Genomic DNA, 21,588 nt, shown 5'->3' with positions numbered 1-21,588 from the left:
CAATCAATTATAACTTTTAAATTAACTATCTTCGAATAACATTACTGATTGTTGTCCAAAAATCCATATTGTGGTGTACATCAAGGCTAGATTTAGCTTTGGTTGGCGGTCTGCACTAGTGAAAAGGTTAGGAACCACTGCCTTAGATGAACATAATCTATATTTAAAACAAGACTCAACAAGTGGATAAAACAAACAGATGGGAGGAGCACAAGGGAACAGTAAAATAGTCTTGAACAGCAGAACAAGCAACCATCACAGCATACCAGCTGCATGATACTTTGACTGGGTACAACACTGTTAAGTAGGGGAAGCTAAGTAAATTGGATTCTGCTGCTGTAAATTTGCCACTTTTATGAGTCTCATTTGCCTCTGATGCTAGTACAGGAACTAATACAGACAGTGACTTATTTTGTGGGATATAGTACTGTCAATCCCAGAGTTCAAAAGTAATGTGTCAGATCTTCAAGTCTAGGAAGTAACAAAAATAAAACACTACCACCATCTCAATTTTTGAAGCAAAAGTTTTCTGGTTTATTTTCTGATTTTTTTTTTTATTACAATCATCCTGCCTCTCTTCAATGTGAAAGACAATTACAGTGGTGTCACGTTTCACCAGTTTATCAAGAGTATTCTAAGTCCAGCCCCTGCTGTACAACCTATCAATAGAGACTGAAACAAAACCAGTATCCTATTGTGCTACAGGCTGCAGAACACAAAGCAAGAGGCAGCCCCTGCTCAGAAGAACACACAATCTAGTGCAAAGCATTGTGATGAATTTGTCAGTGCCAATAGGACAAAACAATGCAAATAATTTAGTCACTATGCAGTTTCCACTAGCCAGGAGTAATAGTTAATCTCTGATGTGCTGAACCTGATTAAAACTAGTGATGTACAGATGACAAGCCCTGTCTCATTAGCGATGTATTGAGGCATCCAGTGCCCATTAAGGACCAATGTAACAACTTGCAGAACAACCTTATCCTACCAGAAAGCAAGACTCATTAAATCACATGCTGACTTACATGGAGTTTACACAGGCAACTTCTTTCCAATCTCTGGAGATAGGCAAAATCTTTCCCTTACAGTTCTCCCAGGCCATTTCTACACATTCCACTTTTTCCAAAAGTGGTATGCTAATAAATGGCACCTCATTAGCATACAGTCACATGATTTGGAGTCCAGAAGAGGCTCTTCAGGACTCAAACAGCATGTAGAAGTGCGACCCCGGTGGATCTCCCAGAAGGAAATCCTGCCCCCAGAAGCCCTCTTCCTCCTGAAAATTTTGACTCAGGCTGCTTCTACACTATCACTCTCCCATCAGAGATGCCATGGTAAAGAGGTAATTCAAAGCAGGTTAATTTGGTGTAGATCTCAGAAACACATTATTTTTCCTTTAGTTGGCAAAGTGGATCAGATTTGGGTTCACCAGACTAGAAACATGGGTTCTATTACCAGAAATGCTAGAACAGGCCTCATGCTAGTTGGTGCATTTGTGAAATTAGTGAATGATAGCTACCACTCTTCCTGTATCTCTTATCTCCAAGATAGCAATATCATGTTTTGGGTTCCAAATAAGGATTGTGAGGGACACATTAACAGCCAATGAGGTGGACGAGTTTTCAAGGCTGATAGGCTTGCACACAGTCCTTGAGTACGGGGCACTGGTAGGGAAAACTGACTTTCCTTATAAGTTATGGGAAGACTAGAGGTTTTCATCTAATGGCTGGAAATGGGAACCAAAACTGTTACTTGTGATAGATTTGTGAGTGTTAGTAACACTGAGAATAAAATGGTGGGTGAGAGATCTTCAGAAATGAGACTTTTCTTAACTGGTGAATATAATTCTTTTTCCCCTTTCACCTGTGCCTTGCACTTCTTGCTGTGATTAACAGACTTCAATTATTACAAGGTATTTTTAATATTAGGCTGATATGAATTTTTTTATTCATTTACCAAAGACATAGCTACAACCATGTTGTAATCAAGATGCTCCACTATAAAAATACATACTATGTGCAGCTAGGTATGGTACAAAGTGTACAAGCTAAGCAAACAAACTGGGGTAGGGGGAGGCATGACTATCTCTCACAGAAAAGTAAATTAAAGAAGTAAATCTCTCCTTGGCCAAAAACCAGGTTTGCAAGCCCACTAAAATTAATACACATTAAAAAGCTGCATTTTAAACTTTGTGTTGCTTTAGTTTCCTATGCAAATTTTTTTATTCTAGTTTTTGAAAAATGGATGGAAGCTTGTTTATTGTGATAGTTTTGTATAAAATATTTTATATTAATTTTAATTGTAAAGACTGAAATTAAAACACAACAAGGACTTCAGTATTACTTCTTTTTGAAGTTCTTACCAAAACAAAATGTAGAGGTAAAATAGGCCTAAATTCTTCTCCTTTCTCGTAAAAAAAACCCTCCTACAACCCCCAGTATCCGTAAAATGCCAGGAAAACAGATGTTCAGTTTGAAATATTTTAAATCTTTAGATTATACCTTAATGTTGAAATGTCAAAAATCTTAGTGAAATACACACTTACAAATATGCTAGATAAGTACAGAGTTCCTGTTATGATTGCTAGCTATGTGGTAATAGGCTTTATGTATCAGAACAGAATCAGATGAACTTGCTGAACTACAAATGTAAGACACCTTTTAAGTACAAAATATTTGTATTCATGGGAAATTAATTATAAGTAGCACTCAAGCACCCACCTCATCTGACTCAGGAAGAGAAGAAAAATAATGTCTTCAAAATTGTTATAAAGAATCAGCAATTTCATTGAGAACTATTTAAGTTAAAGACATTCTATGAATTATTTTTAAAGGCTGTTGCTATAAAACTTTTGTATACAGAATAAGAGTTGTTGGAAGAAGAAAGGAAATAAAATACATATTAACCAAAGAGACTGAATATTCAGAAACTGAACATGTCACTTAAGCTGACTGCCTAAGGTGTGGAAGCAATGAAAAAGTAATACTGACCAACTTGAATCTGCATAAGTCTGAAGGAAGAACATCTCCTATAACATCATGAAAATAGGGGTGGGAGTGCATAAAAACTATGAAGACTGCATCAGTCACACCCACCCACAGACCCTCTACTAACCTGCTTAAAAAGCTAGCACTCATTCTGCCCATCTCTACAACAAAAATAGAGACTGATTCACAAAGAAACCAACCCAAAGAAAACTTTCCCAAAATTTCAACATTAATTGTGAGAGAAAGATAAATGACTGTGAGATAGGGTTAAAGTTCTTAAAAATTTTATAAGAATATGAAATAGGGGGATCAGGTGTCAGTTTCTCAACCAGAACACACAGTCAAAAAAGGGAAACTGGCAGTTCCAGTCAGCACCAACAACTGAACATTAAATCAGCAGTCATGGTTCTGCAGAGTTAAGGCAAGCTAGTCCTTACTGGTCTCTGGCATCAAGCTGTACCCTGGAATCAACCAGTAGATACGGTTTATAAGAGGGGGACCAGAGGTCTCCATGCACTGCCCCCACTCCAAGCACTGGCTCTGCGTTCCCAGCCAGTGGAAGCTGTGGGCTGGTGCTTATGGCTGACACAGCACACACAGCCTTCTGCCTCCCTCCCACCTATGAGGCACAGCACAGAACCAGAACACAAAGAGCCTGGTTTAGCCTTGTTATACTGCTGACCAGGAGTTGCCTGTGGTAAACCCATGTCTCAGTCTCCTGTCTCAGACCCGAGTCACCCTCCAAACCCAAAAGCAGCTCCTCCTCCACCCCAAATTTCTCATCACCCTAGGCATTTAAGCTCCTTATATAAAGGATGGAAGGAAACTGAGCTCTAAGCTAAATCATCCAATGGGAGATGGATCTTCGCACACATGCCAGCTTTACATCTCCCTTTCAGAGGTAGGTGTCTAAGTCTGGGCTGCAGGAACACACTTCATTTGGGATTCTGGGCTACAGACCCTCTTTTGATGAGACTCTTTGCAAGTTTAGCAAGAAGTTGGAGATCTACCCCATGAACTTTTTTCAATGATAAATATATCCACCTTGCTTGTAGGCAACACTCAGTTCAACTTCCCTCTCCAGCTGAAGGGAAGAATGGATTTGTGGGATCTGCTGTTTGTAAGGTGAGCACTTTTCCCCTAGGACTACAGGCCAGTCTGTTGTGCGACTCCTTCAATCTCAGCTGTATGTGAATCACTCTGGAGCTTAGGCATCCAGACTCCTGGTGTGGGGCTGCAGTGTGCATGTGTTCACAACCAGAAATGTAAATATTTAAAAATGTTTACTTCAAAAAAAAAAGTGTAGGAATAAATGATCACCTTTCAGAATGGAGAGATGTAAATAGTAGCGTCTCACAGGGGTCTGTCTGTGGACTAATCCTATTCAACATATTTATAAATTATCTGAAGAATGGTGCAATCAATAAGGTTGGAAAACTTGCAGATTATACAAAATTACAGCAAACTGCAAAGAGCTTCAAAAGGATCTGACAAAACTGAGTGGCTGGGCAACAAAATAGCAGATGAAATTCAACACTGTTAAATGCAAAGCAATGTACATTGGAAAACATGCCAACATACATAATCAATGGAGGGAGTGGACAGAGTAAATTAAGTGTAAGCACTCAGGAAATACATGTTGGAGTCATTATGTACAGTTCTCTGAAAACATCTGATCAACATGCCACATCAGCTAAATAAAGTTAAATAATATTAGGAACCATTAGAAAAGTGAGACAGCACTAAATATCGTAATGCCTCTATATAAATACATAATACACCCACATCTTGAATAGTCAGTGCAGATCTGGACATCCCACCACAAAGTAAATTGAACTGGTACAGGTACAGAGAAAGATAACTAAAATGATTAGTATCGGAGGGGTAGCCGTGTTAGTCTGGATCTGTAACAGCAATGAAGGGTCCTGTGGCACCTTATAGACTAACAGAAAAGTTTTGAGCATGAGCTTTTGTGAGTCTGTGCTGAAGTGAGTCTGTGCTCACAAAAGCTCATGCTCAAAACTTTTCTGTTAGTCTATAAGGTGCCACAGGACCCTTCACTGCTAAAATGATTTGGGGAACTGAACAGGTTCTGTATGAGGAGAGATTAAAAAGACAGTTTGAGACAGAGACAACTAAGGTAGCATTTGATAGAGATCTGTAAAATCTTTTCCAGTTCAGAGAAAACAAATACGGATATGTTCTTTATTCCTTCACAGAACACAAGAAAAAGACATGAAATTCACAGACAGCAGGTGTAACACAAACCAAAGGAAATACTTCCTAGCATAACACACAGTCAGCCTGTGGACCTCGCTGCCAGGTGATGGTGTGAAAGCCAAAACTTTAACAGGGTTCAAAAAAAATCACAAGATAAGTTCATGGAGGAAAAATCTATCAATGGCAATCAGACAGGATGGGTAAGGGATGCACCATTAAATCAACGTATTTTTATTGTAGCCCTTATATGTTAGAAAGTGACCCAGAGTGGAAAACAAAAATAAGTGCTTAAGCTTTCCTCTGAAGGTTTTTAACACTAAAAAAAATTCATGTATCACATTTTCTTCTTGAAAGGCACTATGGGTAACTTAAGAACTCCCATTACCTTCATTTTTTTTCTTTCCAGGTCATGTTTACATTTTTTTTTATTTATTTAAAACTGCAACATTCAGGGAATCACTATCATTCTTCACTTTGATTTTATTTTTAAACACATTTTGAAACATTGCAACTTCAAAGAAAAATGTAAACAACAGCCATATATCACTGAGGTTTTCTTGGAAACTTGAGGAACACTCGATTTTAATACCAACGTTAAAGTGCACTCTCCATCGAAAAGAAATAGAAAAGAGTTAAACTTATTTTCTGCAATTTCCACAAAAAATAATTTAAGTTGGAAGGAATGTGACTGTTAGGAACATTACTCTCAATTGCCTACTGCTAAATGTCTTTATAATATGCCTATAAACATGCAACTTTGCGAAATTCTCCTGCCTTGACATTTAATCAGAAGTGATTAAACAGAACTGAATGATTATACCAGAATGGCGCTTCTTCTGCAGTTTACAGTTGAGACATCCATTTAAACGTCAACTGTTCTAAGTGCTCTAAGATCTGTAATGTTACTTGGACTGCCTTGAAATTTGGTGTGCTTCATGTGAGTTCAGGGTAGGGCCACTGAGGGGTTCCTGAGATGAAACTTTTTCTTAACCTGTTCTGCAATGCTTTTTGCGCATAGCGATAGACACACCAAACCAGGACTTAGATAACTGCACCACAGTCTCCAAAATTCAAGAGTTACACCAATGGAGTTCATGGTCCAATGAGCCCTTTGGGGGAAAAAAAAAAACAAGATGTGGTTTGAAAAGTAGTTTGCTTTCTCAGCAGTGCATGTGCCAAGCAGTTCTAAAGTGCACACACCAGACAAATTACACTGAGCATGCATGGACAAAGGAAGTAACCAAACTTTTAGTCTCCGAGTTTCACAAAAGCTGGACCTCACAAGCCAGTGTCAGTTTATGTGCCATCCAGGGCATAAATTTGGAAGCATTCAGACATCTTTGTAGCGCAATTGGGGGCATCCACAAGGTCTTATGCCAGAGGCTAGCTCACCGTACAGGATGTCTTTTGGGATCCTTCCATCATTCATCCTGTGGATGTAGCCAAGCCAGCGGAGCCGCCGCTGCCTAGAGGAGGGTATGCATGGTTGGAATTCCAGCTTGCTTGAGGATGGCATTGTTGGGCACTGTGTCCTTCCACGATATCCCAAGAATGCGCCTGAGGCAGCGCAAGTGGAAGACATTCAGCCTCTTTTCCTGATGGGCATACAAGGTCCAAGACTCGCTGCCGTAGAGCAGAGCGCTGAGGATGCAGGCTCTGTAGACTTGCATTTTGGTGTGAGTGTACAGCTTGTTCCACACTCTCTTGCTAAGTCTGGACAGAGTTATGGCTGCTTTCCAATCTTCCTGTTTAGCTCAGTCTCCAGCGACAGGGTGTCAGTGATGGTGAACCCGAGGTAAGTAAACTCATGGACGACCTCTCGTGTGTAATTGTCAATGCTGATTTATGGAGGTTCAGCAACATCCTGACCAAGTACGTTTGTCCTCTCTAGGCTGATGGTAAGCCCAAAGTCCTTGCATGCTTTGGAGAACTGATCCAGCAGTTTCTGAAGCTGGCTTTCTGTGTGTGTCAGTTTCCCGTCAGATCTTGTGTGCAAAAACATGCCCTCTGTTGAGGATCCAAAGGAATGCTTCAGAAGGAGCGTGAAGAAGATCCCGAACAATGTCGGAGCAAGGACGCATCCTTGTTTGACGCCGCTCCTGATGCTGAACACATCTGATGACGTACCTTCATATTGGATGGCTCCTCTCGTCTCTTCGTGGAAAGCCTGGATCATCTTGAGTAGCCGTGGTGGACAGCCTATCTTGTGGAGCAGTTTGGACAGTCCATCCCTACTGACCAAGTCAAAAGCCTTGGTCAGGTCGATGAAAGCGACAGAGTAGCTTCCTCTTCTCCCTGCATTTCTCCTGCAGCTGTCTCAGGGAGAAGATCATGTCAATGGTAGATCTCTCGGTGCGAAATCCGCACTGGGATTCAGGATACACCCTCTCAGCGAGCTTCTGGAGTCTGCTGAGGATGACATAAGCGAACAATTTACCAGTGATACTTAGGAGGGAGATTCCACGGTAATTGTTGCAGTCACTTCTGTCTCCTTTGTTCTTATACAAGGTTACAATGTTGGCATCCCGCATATCCTGGGGAAGCTCACCCTCCCTCCAACACAGGCACAGCAACTCATGTAGGGGTTCCAGGAGTGTGTCTAAGGCACACTTGATTACCTCTGGTGGTATACCATCCTGGCCTGGGGCCTTTCCTACTGCAGTGCTGTCAATCTCTTTCTTCAATTCAACCACAGGTGGTTCCTGGTCCAGCTTGTCCATGACTGACAGGAGCTCGATGGCATTGTGAGCAGTATCAACCACAATGTTCTCGCATGAGTACAGCTCGGAGCAGTGCTCGACCCATCACTCCATCTGTTTGGCTTTGTCAGTGATGACTTCACTAGATTTGGATTTCAGAGGTGCCGTCTTGTTTTGGATGGATCCCATTGCCTTCTTTATGCCCTCGTACATTCCCCTGAGATTACCAGTCAGCACAGGTCTGGATACTGCTGCATAGCTTAATCCAGTAGTTGTTGGCACAGAGCCTGGCTGTCTGCTGTACTATTTTTCTACTCTTAGTGCTTGCTGGGTACTCTGACTCGGTGAGCGTTTATACTCCAGAAGTGCAGCGTGCTTCTTTTCGATGACTGAAATCATCTTATCGGAGTTAGCTTCGAACCAGTCATTTGTGTTTTCAGCTCTTCCTCCAAACACCGATAAGGCCGTACTGTAGATTGTCCCCCTCAGATGCTGCCATCTGGATGTCACGTCAGCACCCCCAGGGCTGCTTCGCAGATTCTCCTCAAGGGTCTCAGAATATTTCGGCTTTTTCTGAGTTTGCCGTCTTTCTGGAATCAATGCGGGGCCTTCCAGTTGGTTTAGAATGTTGCAGCTTCCTGGGTCTCAGCTTCAGCTTGGAGCAGACTAGCAAATGATCTGTATCACAGTCAGCACTATGGTAGCTGCGTGTCAGGAGGTCGTTTTTGAGGTTCTCGAGTCTGGTGATGACCAAGTCTAATTGGTGCCAGTGTTTCGAGCGTGGGTGTGTCCATGACACTCTGTGCTGTGGCTTGGTTCGAAAAAATGTGTTTGTGATGCACAGATTGTGGTACGTGCAAAGTTCAATGAGATGCTGTCCGCTGTCATTCATTTTTCCCACACTGAAGTGACCTAGGCAAGAGGGCCATGAGTCACGATCGGCTCCAACTCTTGCATTGAAGTCACCCAAAAGGTACAATTGGTCGCAAGCAGGTATTTGCACTATGGCGGCAAATCTGTGAGCTCATCATAGAACTTGTCCTTTGCTTCTGGTGTGGCATTCAGGGTTGGAGTGTAAGCGCTTATCAGGTGGATGGGACCGGTGCACGTTTGAAATTTGACCTGAAGGAGTCTTTCTGATCCACCCATGACTAGCTCCACCATTTGCAGAAGGGTGTTTCTGATGGCAAAGCCGATACCATGCTCCCTGGCTTCCGCTTGGGCTTTGCCCTGCCAGAAAAAGGTGTAGTCCATTTCCTTTAGGGATCCTGAAGCTGCGAGTCGTGTCTCTTGCAAAGTGGCAATGTCAACTTGCAGCCTCTTCAGTTCCTCGTTGGTGACAGTGGTCTTTCGAGTGTCAATGATGTCCTGAAGATCTTCAGTCAAACGGGTCAACATGGTCTGTACGTTCCAACAAGCAAGCTTGAAACTTTGATGATTTCCTTTTCTTAATTTTCTTGTTGGTTTGTCTGGTGCTCATTTCAGTCACTTGTCAGGTTTGGGAAACTTAAGCCTCATGCACCCAGTGAGGGAAGTGAACTGTGGCAAGACAGTACCCTACTGGCTGGGGGCTGCCCAGCTTAAGGAGGGCGGTGACTGTCCAATGAGATGCAATGATCTCTCCCAGTGCCGGAAGCAACCCCTGGTGCTCGTTCTCTACGCTAATCGAGCAAGAGCTTATAACCATTATCTGTTGCCCCCCATGTTGGTTCAACACTGTTAAGTGATGCTGGAGTACCTCTGCAGGTGCTAGCCTGGGCAATTTTTATGGAGACCCTGAGCTGCCCAGACATCAGCACCCCACTCTCGGCTTTACTGATACAGTCCAAAGGAAAGGATAACCTCTATGTTTGGTACCAGCTCAGCTGCAGGAGTTGACAGGACAGTGCCAGAAGTTGACACAGAACCGCCTTAGGACTCCCCTCTGGATTTTCTGTCAGGGTTTCATTCCCTTAGCCTTACTCCTTCCCAGGATAATCCACAAGGCACGTAAACCTCACTGTTTAACGCATAAAACTAGATTTCCTCCCAAGCTGTACTGCTAGTAAATAGTTAAAATATTGACCCCTGCTTCAATGTATACTGATAACGTATGTTCCAGGGTGTTAAATTTCTGAAGTACCACAACCTTCTTTTTAAAAGAGTTCATTATTTAAAAAAATGAAAGTCCCAATGTCATGAAATTATAAAGTAGTATCAAAACAGCAGATCCAAACTATTTATGAAAGGTACATAAACTAATCAACCTTTGAAATAACTAAAAGTGCTTGCAATATCCATTTCAAGAGAGGTATGCAGAGATGACAAGCAAATGTTAGTTTCCATATTGAGAGACTTATTACATTGTTTTAAATACAAGTTGAACCTCTCTAATCCAGAACTCTTGTCAGGCAACATCCGTAATCCACCATATTTTAGTTATCCGGACAACCGCTTATCATGGATAAGAGTGGCCAAGTTTCCCATGGTCCATTAAAGTTTGTTTACAGCCACAACTCATGGGTGTAAGTATTCTGTGCTGCTATTTATCTGATCGGCTGTCCCCCCAACTCTGCTCAGCATTATTAGGGCCTTCCATGAAGGGGACCATCATATACGATGGATCCACAGCCGAACCCTTTGAGATTCTCAGGGGAGTGAAGCAGGGGTGTGTGCTGGCTCCAACACTGTTCGGCATCTTCTTTGCAGTTTTGCTCAAATATGCCTTCGGAACTGCTACAGAGGGCATCTCTTTCCGCACGAGAATGGATGGCAACCTCTTCAAACTGTCGAGGCTTAGAGCGAAGACCAGGGTGCTTACGAAACGTCTAAGAGAGCTCCTTTTTGCTGACGATACAGCTATTGCTGCTCACACTCAGCAGGAACTGCAGTCACTCATAACTCGCTTTGCAGATACGTGCATGGAATTTGGCCTCACAATCAACTTAAAAAAGACCCAGGTGATGGGCCAAAACGTGGGTAACGAGCCATCTATCAGCATGCTAGAGACTACGAACTGGAAGTCATCCATGAGTTTGTGTACCTAGGCTCGACGATCTTGGACAACTTGTCACTTGATAGCGAGATCAACAAGTGCATTGGAAAAGCCGCCACAACGTTCTCCAGGCTGACAAAGAGAGTATGGGCTAACAATAAGCTCACTCTACACACCAAGGTGCAGGTCTACACAGCCTGTGGTTTGAGCACACTGCTGTACACCAGTGAAACATGGACTTTGCACTCAAAACAAGAGCAGCGGCTCAACACATTCCACATGTGGTGCCTTAGGCGCATACTCGGTATCTCATGGCAGAACAAGGTCCCCAGTAGCGCAGTGCTTGAGAGGGCAAGCACCGCCTCCATGTTCACCCTTCTCAAACAGAGGTGTATGCGCTGGCTGGGCCATGTCTCACACATGACGGATGGCCAAATACCGAAGGACCTCCTCTTCGGCGAACTGGCGTCTGGAAAGAGGCCAAAAGGGCGACCTAAATTGCACTACAAGGACACGTGCAAACGTGACCTCAGCGCCCTCTCTATCAGTGCGACCACCTGGCATTCGCTCGCCTCAGACAGGCATGCCTGGAAACAGGAAGTGAAGGAAGCTCTTGCTATATATGAAACTACCTTGGTGAAGGAAGCGGAAGACAGGAGAGCCCTCAGGAAGATCCGTGCCCATGATACCAGAGCAACATCTGCCTACTGCTGCTCACAGTGCGGAAAGGATTGCCACTCCCGGATTGAATTGCACAGCCACAAAAGACATTGCTTGAATCAGTCCAACTGAGGCGCAAACCCATGATCCCTCAGGATCGAAGGATGCCTACTATTTATCTGTAATTTATACTTAAATGCCTTCTAAAAGCTGGGTAAGCAGTAGAAATGTATGTAATGTGCTGGACAATATTGAACTCCCATTGTCCGGCAAATTCTCTTGTTCAACACCCGTCAGGTCCCCAGAACTTTGGTCAAGAGAAGTTCAATCTGTACATTTACTCTAGATAATATAACTACATCTACACTAGCGAATTTTGTTGACAAAACCAGGGTTTTGTCAACAAAACTCATGGAGCGTCCACACTAAAAATGTGTGTTGCCAGCATACAGTTGATAGAGCTTGACACTTTTGACAGCCTTCTGACTCTCCCCCATAAGGCAGAACACCTTTCTTGACAGAACCTGTCAACAAAAAAGCTGTGTGGATGCTCCAGAGGGCCTCCTTTTAACAGACAGGGCTTCCAATAACCAGGCAGCCCTGTCTGCTGTGCATTTGGTTTGCCATTCTGTTGGGAGACCAAACAGGCAGGCTGGATGCTCTCTGTCAATGGATCAATTGACAGAGTCATCTGCTTTCATGTGTGGCTGCCATCTGTCGACAGAATTTTTGCCAGATATCTTCCGACAGTAACTTCTGTTGACAGATCACTGTAGTGTAGACCTCGCCTATATATTTAATCTGCAGGTCACAAAAGACATACATATTGTTTCTTAAGACACTACACAGATATATATCAGAGAGGTAGCCATGTTAGTATGTAGCTTCAGGAACAACAAGCAGTCTTGTGGCACCTTATAGACCAACAAATATTTTGGAGCATAAGCTTTCGTGGGCAAAGACCCGCTCCATCAGATGCATGCTCCAAAAGAGCTCCGAAAGCTTATGGTCCAAAGTATCTGTTAGTCTAGAAGGTGCCACAAGACTGCTTGTGGTTCTGTACACAGACGTAAAACCATAAAGCAGGTTCTGCTATAGATGGTTTTAAATCAAGCTATTTTATGAATAGTAAAAGAAAATGTATTTCCTGCCCCCCCGCAAGTAATCAGAAAAGCTATATGTTCACAAAAAAAGAAACCATGAAGCTTTATAAATGTTTAAAATTATAATGTGACATTTCATGCTTTCAAAGATAAGTTATTTGAAAGCACTGAACAGCCACACTAAATTTCTGAAACTGGCAAGATTCCCATTAAAATTTCTTCCAAAACTAAAAAGACTTATGCCAAAATAGCTCAAGGCTTCAGTTGTCTCTGATAATGAACTGTCTTGTGTCGTCTTCCCATACGATGACATTTTTCAGCTTCTTTCAGTAAAATTACCAATCATAGACAACAGACCTCATTCTTTCATCTTGAAATACCAAATGCCGTTTAAAATGTATGGACAACATGCGAGCACTGGAATTCTTATAAAAGTATTTTCATGTTATGAATCTCTTATCTTCGCACGCTACTTTGTATTTTGGTAGGAAATCTGATCCGACCCCACTGTGGTAGACAAACATGGGTGGGAGGCCCTCCTCCTCCTTCTGATTCTCTGCCTCATTGGCTAGGCAAAGGGAGCTGGGAGCTCACTGGACTCTTTACTACTTCTCCCTCACACATTAATTTATGCAATAAATCCAGGCTTTTTTAAGCCTCTTCCTTCCTTTAGCTGCCTCTCCTTCCTTACCTGTAATTGTAGCATAAGAGTGGTATTTTTTTTTTAACCTTTCCTATGTGTACAAGCGGGAAGAGGATTCAGAAGTGTGAGCCCTTACTTCAGCTGTTACAGATCTTAATAAGGAGGAGTCAAATCTATCTTGGGCAGCAGGTTGGAAAGAACTGGAATGACGACGACTGTGATGCCACTTTTTATAGCCTCACCCTGAGAATATGCTGTACTGCTGAGGAGAGTGATGTACCATTTGTTGTAACACGCACTACTTGTAGAAGGCTGCCCTGTTCCTTAACATCACTTATATTCCAAAAGTGGGAATATGAACAGGACACTCAAATAAGTTTTATTTATAATATGGAACCACAATAACTGTCCCCTGATAGGCCATCAGAAAAAAAAAAGGAACCTGTGGATCAATAAGTAACTTTCAGTTAGGTTAAATTAATCTCTGTTGATTAATCTCTACGTGAATAGTTTCAAAACTATTATCAAAAAAAAATCAGAGCTGTGCAAGTAGTTTTAGGGGTCATCTATGACAGCTGTCAATCACTATCCAAAAGTTAAATCTTGTGTCGGGAAGTTTTGCCTTTAAGATAGTCACAATGTAAAAATATTTTTTTCTGAGAGTACTGTAACATTAGTACAAACTGAAGCAAATGAGAAGATAGGAATTGTGCAAATGCAGAGCTATAGAATTCGTATGTGAAAGATGGCAAGTTAGTTAATCACACAATCAAAAATTTCTGTAATTTTCTTTTTTTTTTTTATATGTAGCACAGGAACCTAGGAAGACATGTAAAATTGCTCATTTTTGAATGCACCCAAAAAGAGATGTACAAAGTGTAATAAAGCATCATTTAGTATTTCACAAATGTACGTATTTCTATGTTACTTAAGATATCAGCCAGTTCCACACACTGGTACCTATTATACACTTTCATCCAATGCCTTGTCTACTAGCTACACAAGCTCTCACATTTCCATTACTGTCACCACAGTTCATTATGAGAAAGTTGTATAATAAGTTTATTACACAATTGAATTACACTGTACTTACCTAGTCCTTTAGGAGTAATGCCACTGCTATCAGCAGGATTAACTACCCAGTAGTAGTATTTCAGCGTGTGCATTAGCTGTAGTACTGTTCCTACTCTGCGTATGGTGGTGTAGATAGTAGCAGTGCCAATAAATTCAGCAGACAGATAGGTATACAGTGAAAGCTGCACCTGAAGAATATATTTTATATTTGTGGGCTAAATTTTAATCTTATTTTCACATTAAATAAAAGGTTTAAAATAAGTTCATTAAAATAAATTATATAAAAGTAATTTTTTCAATGGCTCATATTTTCATTATTTAAAGTAAGATTTTTCAGATTTTAAAGTTGTATTGCATTTGGCATTCAATTCATGTAGTCTTAAATCAGAATGAGCCAAAACAACTGCAGATTGGTTACTATAGGGGATGAACTATAATCTATATCACATTTCTTAACAAAAAAGACGAGCACCTAAAAACTCAGTATACCGAACGTGTTAAATGTAAACTGAAAATTACAGGATTTTTGCCTTTGGTTTACAATTAAATATTTAATGCTGTATTAAGAAAAAGTAAGTTGCATTAATTACCATAGGTAAAGCAAAACATGTATGTCACTTTATAGTATAAGCAACAATACATTTACCCTGTACGCATACCTTTGCGGGTGTATGTATCCAAATAGCAGGATTAAAAAGGATGTGATCACACAATTGCTTCAATAACGGTGCTCCATGTGACAACCCATCAAGATATTTTGCAAATGACAAAAATTGCTCCAAAACTGCCCTGGTTATATGAACTCTAGAAGACTGAACAAAGAAAAAAAAAGTGAAAAAATTACAACTCACTCTTAATACACTTCCTTCTTCCAAATAATGCTGGAAGACCGAATGAGATTTGCACTGCAGTAGTATTTACTAAGCTTAAATAAAAATGCTGCATTCTCATCATTAAATACAAGTATAAAATCTGAAATACATTCTCATAACTGATACTACTGGTCTTTCTCAGAAAGAAGAAAACCACCTTACGGTCCATACAGTTCCCATGTTCAAAACACAACTACTGTATTCATTAATAATTCATCTCAGTGACGGTCAATATTTAAATGCTCCTTTTTGCTTTCTGATGAGGTGTTTGAATCTTACAACTTGAACATTTGCTTCTAACCCATACTCAAATATCTGCAACTAAGATTTTTGCATATCTCCTCCGTTTCATTTTCCTCCATATCAGTCAGCCTTCCATTATTTTCAGTGTGGTGCCTTCCTGATTCCTTTTAAAATCTTCAGCATTTCCTCTGTGTTGAAAATTACTTAAATATTTTATGGTGGAACTTTTTTTTCCCACAGGATGTCTCAATACCAAATAAATAACTGAGCAAATATTTTATTTTTTTATTTTATACTTAGGCTAGAGTATTGAGATTTGATTTTTTCTTACTACCTTTTATTTAAAGAAGCCTTACATTTCATAGCATACCCTGTAAAATCACAAAGTGCTATTTTCTCACTTGAAGCGATAAGACTTGCAGATCCATTTTACATGGTTTAAGTAAACAACAGAAACCATCATCATCTCTGATCAGCAATACAATGCCATTATAGGGCTATCAGTTATTTTTAATGCTCTATGTCAGCAGTGTCCTTCTGGCCTTTGAATTTGCACAAAACTCTGGATGATGTAATCACAGGCATGAGTATGGCAACACGACTCATTGCAGCAAAGAAAGGCTAACTACGGAAAGGCTTTGAGCCCCGCATAGCCTGTAACAACCACCTCCCAGCAATGCTGGGAGTGGCACAGCTCCAGCTGTTCCCTGCGAATAGAGCACAGACAGTGGCACTGCACCCACACGTTAAAGGGTGTGACACCAAACCCCAAACCTTGCCATGCCCTGCAGAGCTCCCTTTCACTGTGGCCAGCATCAGTGCCTGCAGGGGTTCCCCACTGGCTGGCAGGCTGCCTCACCTGACTGAGCACCTGTGCTAATCACCTTGAGCATGCATGAGGAATTCAAAGAATTATTATTTCTTATGAGTTAGGTATGTATGCGTTCACCACAGCACAGCATCCTATTCGCTGCTTGTGACAAGTAGCGAACATATTGGACACTGCGGCTCCAGGTACTATTGAGGACTATACCAGATTTTCTTTGTTAAATAATCTTTTTTCTAATTGCCAAAGCTTCTGCTCAGCCTGAGATTTTGAGACTTGATAAGTTCTTCTTCATTTGTATTACTGTGTCATCTAGTGATGTCTCTACATAACATTTTGGAGCAAAACTCTGGAGTTCAGGCTCTCGAAACCAAGGAGCCAGGTGTGCTTTGGAATCTGAGCTGCAACTTCAAAGGTCTTATCCATACAGCTATTTTCAAAGTGCTAGCACAAGCCCCCTAGCCCAAGTCTATCAGACTGGGAAGCTTGCTTCAAAATCTTGTATAAACATATTTTAGGAGGTCCAGCCATGGACCAGCATTCCATTATGCTAGACAATTATACAAAAAAACAAAAACAAAAAGATGTCCTCTGCCCAAATGAGCTTACAATAAATTTAAGACAGAAAATAACTGATAAAGACAATGAAGTACAAAGGAATAACCAGATAATATTGTTGTTAGGCAGTGATCACAGCACACCAGCAGCTTGTTGTCTGTTTTGTACGGCAAATTAGAGCTCTGAATGTAGCTTTGTGCATAGTTATGGGAAACTCCTCCCAAGCATGGGGACAGCATAGGAGGAAACATGAAGCTGTTTTCCTGAAAATTTAACAAGGGGGCTATGGGACTGGCAATATGCATGGGCCAATCAGAGACAAGAGTTAATACTTTGTTCACGAATTGCATGATAGGTAGAGAGGGAATAATGCATTGCCACCCTTTTTTTTTTTTTAAAGGAAAAAATTGCAACTGACACTTAAATATATCACTGGAAAAACTAATAATTCACTGAACATTAATATTTTTGCGTGATGTGTGTGTGCACAAAAGAGTTACCGCATATGCTAGAACTACGTATTTAAAATGTGTTTGGCAACCAATGCATAAGCTCATTCTGCCTTAGCAAAGAATGTGATATTTGTCTGATTAGTCTCATTATCAGGCAGATACACAGGTGGTGTATTTACATAAAATATAAACAAAGCTATCAAGCTATCAAGGGAAGGAGGCAATGACTCAACTATCACCAGAAAGGGAGAAACCAGCACGAAGTCTTCAGTTTACATTGGCTCTTTCCAGAACAGGCAAATATATCTGGGAATATATTTCAGTGGTTTCCAGGACTACATGTAGAGAGTAAACATCAAATGATAAGTAGTTGACCCAAAAGAGTATATAAAAATCTTATTGTGTCATAAAAATCCATCAAGGAAGGTCTTTTCTGAAAGCTAATGATACCCTGCTGACTAACACTATTGTGATACATGTATTAACACTACATGAGAAGATGTGGATACTTGATATCATGTTTCAAAGTCTGTGATCAAACACAGGAAGAAGCAAGTTATCTCTCAAACAATCCATAGCTAGGGAGTATTTAAAATTACTTTGCGTACATAGTGACACAATCTCACACTGGTTTGGATTACACCCCAAACTGTGACAACCAGCCTACACATTTCACTTCAACTTATCTGGTTGAAATCATGTAGGGAGTCTCCCAGAATTACCCTCAACCAGCTGAATTAATTTGGGAAATATTAACCTACACATACAATAAGAAAATGGTTCTGGTTATACTGAGATTAACTAGACCTAACCTAACCTCTTTCACTAAATCTACATCATCATGATGGCCAGCAACATAAAATCCCGAACATTGTTCAGCAATATTAATATTGATTTTTTTACATTTCCCCAGTTCCTTTGTCCTATTGACATGTAAAAAGAACACGAATATACAGAAGAACCCAGTGGCAAGGTACTGATATATGCCACTTCCTTCTTTTATACATAAACATTTACCATAGATATTAAAGCTCTATTGATTTGGTAGAGCTGTGCAACTAAATCTCAAAACCTTGAGACCATTAAATGACTATTCCCCAAACTCCAAAAAAAAAAAAAAATTGAAAACCACTCCCCCCCACAAAAACAAACTAGATTTCAAAGCCATTTCCATGTAAAATGGGTGGTTGGAAAAACAGAAGCATCCAATCAGTCATTGCCTTCTTTGAATTTCTGTTTGGAACTCACATCTCCTGTATTGATAAACCATTTTTTGATGGTCCATTTTCAGAAACCAATGGAAGAAATAAAATTTCAGGAGGCTTTACATAAAAATACTGTTACTTAAAAGTTCTACATTTATGATTTCATGGAGTTTCATAACACATTTTGTCCCCAGCCAACAGTGAAATGCTGCTAAGTTTCTTTATTTCACGCCATAATCATAGGTTACCTAAGTTTACAATAACTACAGTAGACAGTACGTTGACTACACTGTTGATAGTTCCAAATCTAGGGCTCATCAATATGTTTTTTAAAAGTATTTTGCCTCAACAGTACAAGGAAAGGAACTTTTTTTGCTCCATACTAACACCTATAAAGTTTCAGACAGTAAATTTGTTTCAAGTGATATACAGCTTGATTATTCTGCGCTGTCTCTATTTCACTGCTGATACAAATTCTTTCCAGTATGGGGAAAATTATGAACAAAATTACAGGCATTTTGTGCATACTACAAGGCGCCATCGGAGCAAGGTAAGTTCTGGAGGGTACACATATTACATCATTGCTTGATGGTATTTAGATCATCTGTTACATTCTCCTGGGTTGGCATACAATTGTAAGACAAGTACTGGTACAGAATGTCCATTCCATTTCTGAGTCAAGGAAGCAGCTAGTGGGTCACATTATAAGTAGTAAAGTTTTTGATTCAATCCTCTTCCAATCATAAATAAATCAAGCTTAGAACATAATACAAGACTCATTTATTTTTCCTAGATATGAAGGAATGGGAAGACTTTGAAAAGAGACTGCTCCTGATGGTATTCCCTTCTTTATTATTTTTGTTAACGGTTGAAGGGACATTAGAGCATATGTCTGTTTAAAATTGCACGTTTAAGGAATTTTCAGAGGTGACTAAAATAAACAGTTACTCCTTTCTATGTGCATTGAGTAAATAAATAAATGAAATTAGAAAAATAAGAACTGGAGGAACCTTTAAAGAGCATCTATTATGTTTATACTTGGCTTTCCATTTCTATACAGGGTTTCAGGAGTTAAACTGATGTGAGCTTAAAAAAAGTTAAGAAATTTGAAGAAAGGGCAACAGTACATAATATCAACTACCAGTCTAGAAAAAATGAAAAATATTCCATAAACATAATAAAAATATTAAAATTGCAGTACTTCCTAGATACTACTAATGATAAAGACTAATAAATATAGAAGCACTAAAATACATGACTTAAAATATTCAGCTAGGTTTTCAAAATTATGGTTGTAATATTATGAATAATTATAGTAACACTCACCTTTTCCAGGAGGTAGCCAATTACTAAAAAGCCTTTTCCACCCAGCATTTGCTCTTGCATGGCTACTGAACTCTTAAGAAGTTCGACCAAGAAAGCCAAAAGGGTGGCACTGCAGGTAAAGTACAAGCATTTATCAGATTAAAATGTTCAAAAAGCAATCTGTTTTATTCTTACTATTCATCAGTTACTAGGTGAGCAGAAACAGGCTCTAAGTGAACTTGTTTACAAAGGAATTGTCACAGAGAGGTAGCCATGTTAGTCTGGATCTTCACAAAACATAAAAGCATGTTTCATTAGTGTTTAAAGTGATACAGGACTGCTTTTTTGTTTTGTTTACAAGTTTGAAACTATCAGACGGATAGCCATGCTAGTCTGTACCCATAAAAACAATGAGAAGTCCTGTGGCACCTTATAGATTCCCAGATTTTTTGGAGCATAAGCTTTCATGGGCAAAGACCACATCATGCCACCATGCATGTCATGGAATGAAGCAGGTCTTTGCCCAAGAAAGGTTATGGTCAAAAAAATCTGTTAGTCTATAAGAGGCCACAGGACTTCTCCTTGTTTTTAGTATAATGCTACAAATTTCACATTTCCTGCTGAATAGTTTCTAATTAATTCTTCACATATCACAATACTTTTGTAATAACATTCAAACTAGGAGTAAGGATTATCTATGACAACTCTCCTAGCTTGGTCAGGACTGCCTCAGGTTTTAAAAACCTTGTCATAAACTTCCAGAACTTGTTATCAAAGTCTCAGGCAGTTGATGAGGCAGAAGTTGATGAATAAAATCTAGCTGACAGAACTACACTGGTGTAGACAGGGATTGTGTCAGCAATATTTTAAACCTGTGGTTCTCAACCAAGAACTTGGGTCACCTGGGGGCTGTGGGCAGGGTTCAGGAGGTCCACCAAAATAAACAAGAAAGGAGGGCTGAGGTGGACTTGTTGGGGTACAGAGCAGAAAAATGAAGCCTGAACCCAACTGTGTGGGGCTGAAACCATAGCCTGAGCAAAGCTTTCCTGGGCTCCAGACAGTTGACCTAGTGCTTTTGTCCCTTGGTGCTGGTCCTGGGTTTTAAGTTATGGGATATGCAGAAAACCAGTGATGGGACAGTCAAGCAAAAGAATTTTATAGCATATTTGGGGCCTTTATTATTATTATTATTATTGAGAAAAATGATTGAGAACTCCTGTTTTAATCTTACAGTCAACGAAAATCTTATAAATTTCCAACCAACCTTCTAGCCACTCCGCACTATCACTTCAGACTGAATGGTTGCTAATAAAGCTGATATGTATTCATGCAGGCAACACGATCCACAACAGAGCAAATTGAATCAGTGGTTTCCTTCATACACCCACCTCAAACAAACAATCATTAGGATAAAAGCCAGGCATCGATGCCTGGTTATACATGTTCCAATGTGCACTTTAGTATGGGCTAAAAATCAGTTTCATGTGTTGGGAAAAGTGTAAAGAAGAGACCATTTGAAGAGAATCGATGAAACCAGCCTCCAAACCAGAAGTGCTCAGCCCCTCTCTGTGAGGGAGTGCCTTAGCTGGGATGTAGAGACAAAAATTGGTCACACGAGACTACTAAGGAACAAAAGAAAATATGGGTGACAATATAGGAGGCAGACTTGCCCAAAAGGTGAAAATATATATTGGGAAGACCTAGGGCAGAGGTCCGCAACCTGCAGCTCCAGAGCTGCATTGCTCTCTTTAAGGACTTCTTTGTGGG

The 21,588-nt window shown here is 40.3% G+C and overlaps 1 protein-coding gene across 8 annotated transcripts in view; it reads right to left on the bottom strand.

Moving 5' to 3' along the window:
• The window catches only part of NBEA (neurobeachin), a 776,083-nt gene that overhangs the window by 574,101 nt on the left and 180,394 nt on the right, over nucleotides 1–21,588 (bottom strand). For all 8 annotated transcript variants that reach the window (XM_074986506.1, XM_074986516.1, XM_074986543.1 and 5 more), the window contains exons 11-13: nucleotides 19,843–19,951; nucleotides 15,020–15,172; nucleotides 14,380–14,548 (exon numbers count right to left, since the gene is read on the bottom strand). In XM_074986506.1, coding sequence (XP_074842607.1) covers nucleotides 14,380–14,548; nucleotides 15,020–15,172; nucleotides 19,843–19,951 — 431 coding nt within the window. The remainder of the gene's footprint in view (nucleotides 1–14,379; nucleotides 14,549–15,019; nucleotides 15,173–19,842; nucleotides 19,952–21,588) is intronic.

Source organism: Carettochelys insculpta, chromosome 1, assembly GCF_033958435.1.
Source record: "Carettochelys insculpta isolate YL-2023 chromosome 1, ASM3395843v1, whole genome shotgun sequence".
Lineage (NCBI taxonomy): Eukaryota > Metazoa > Chordata > Testudines > Carettochelyidae > Carettochelys > Carettochelys insculpta.
The sequence above is the reverse complement of the archived record's forward strand: the minus strand, read 5'-3'. Positions and strand labels throughout refer to the sequence as shown.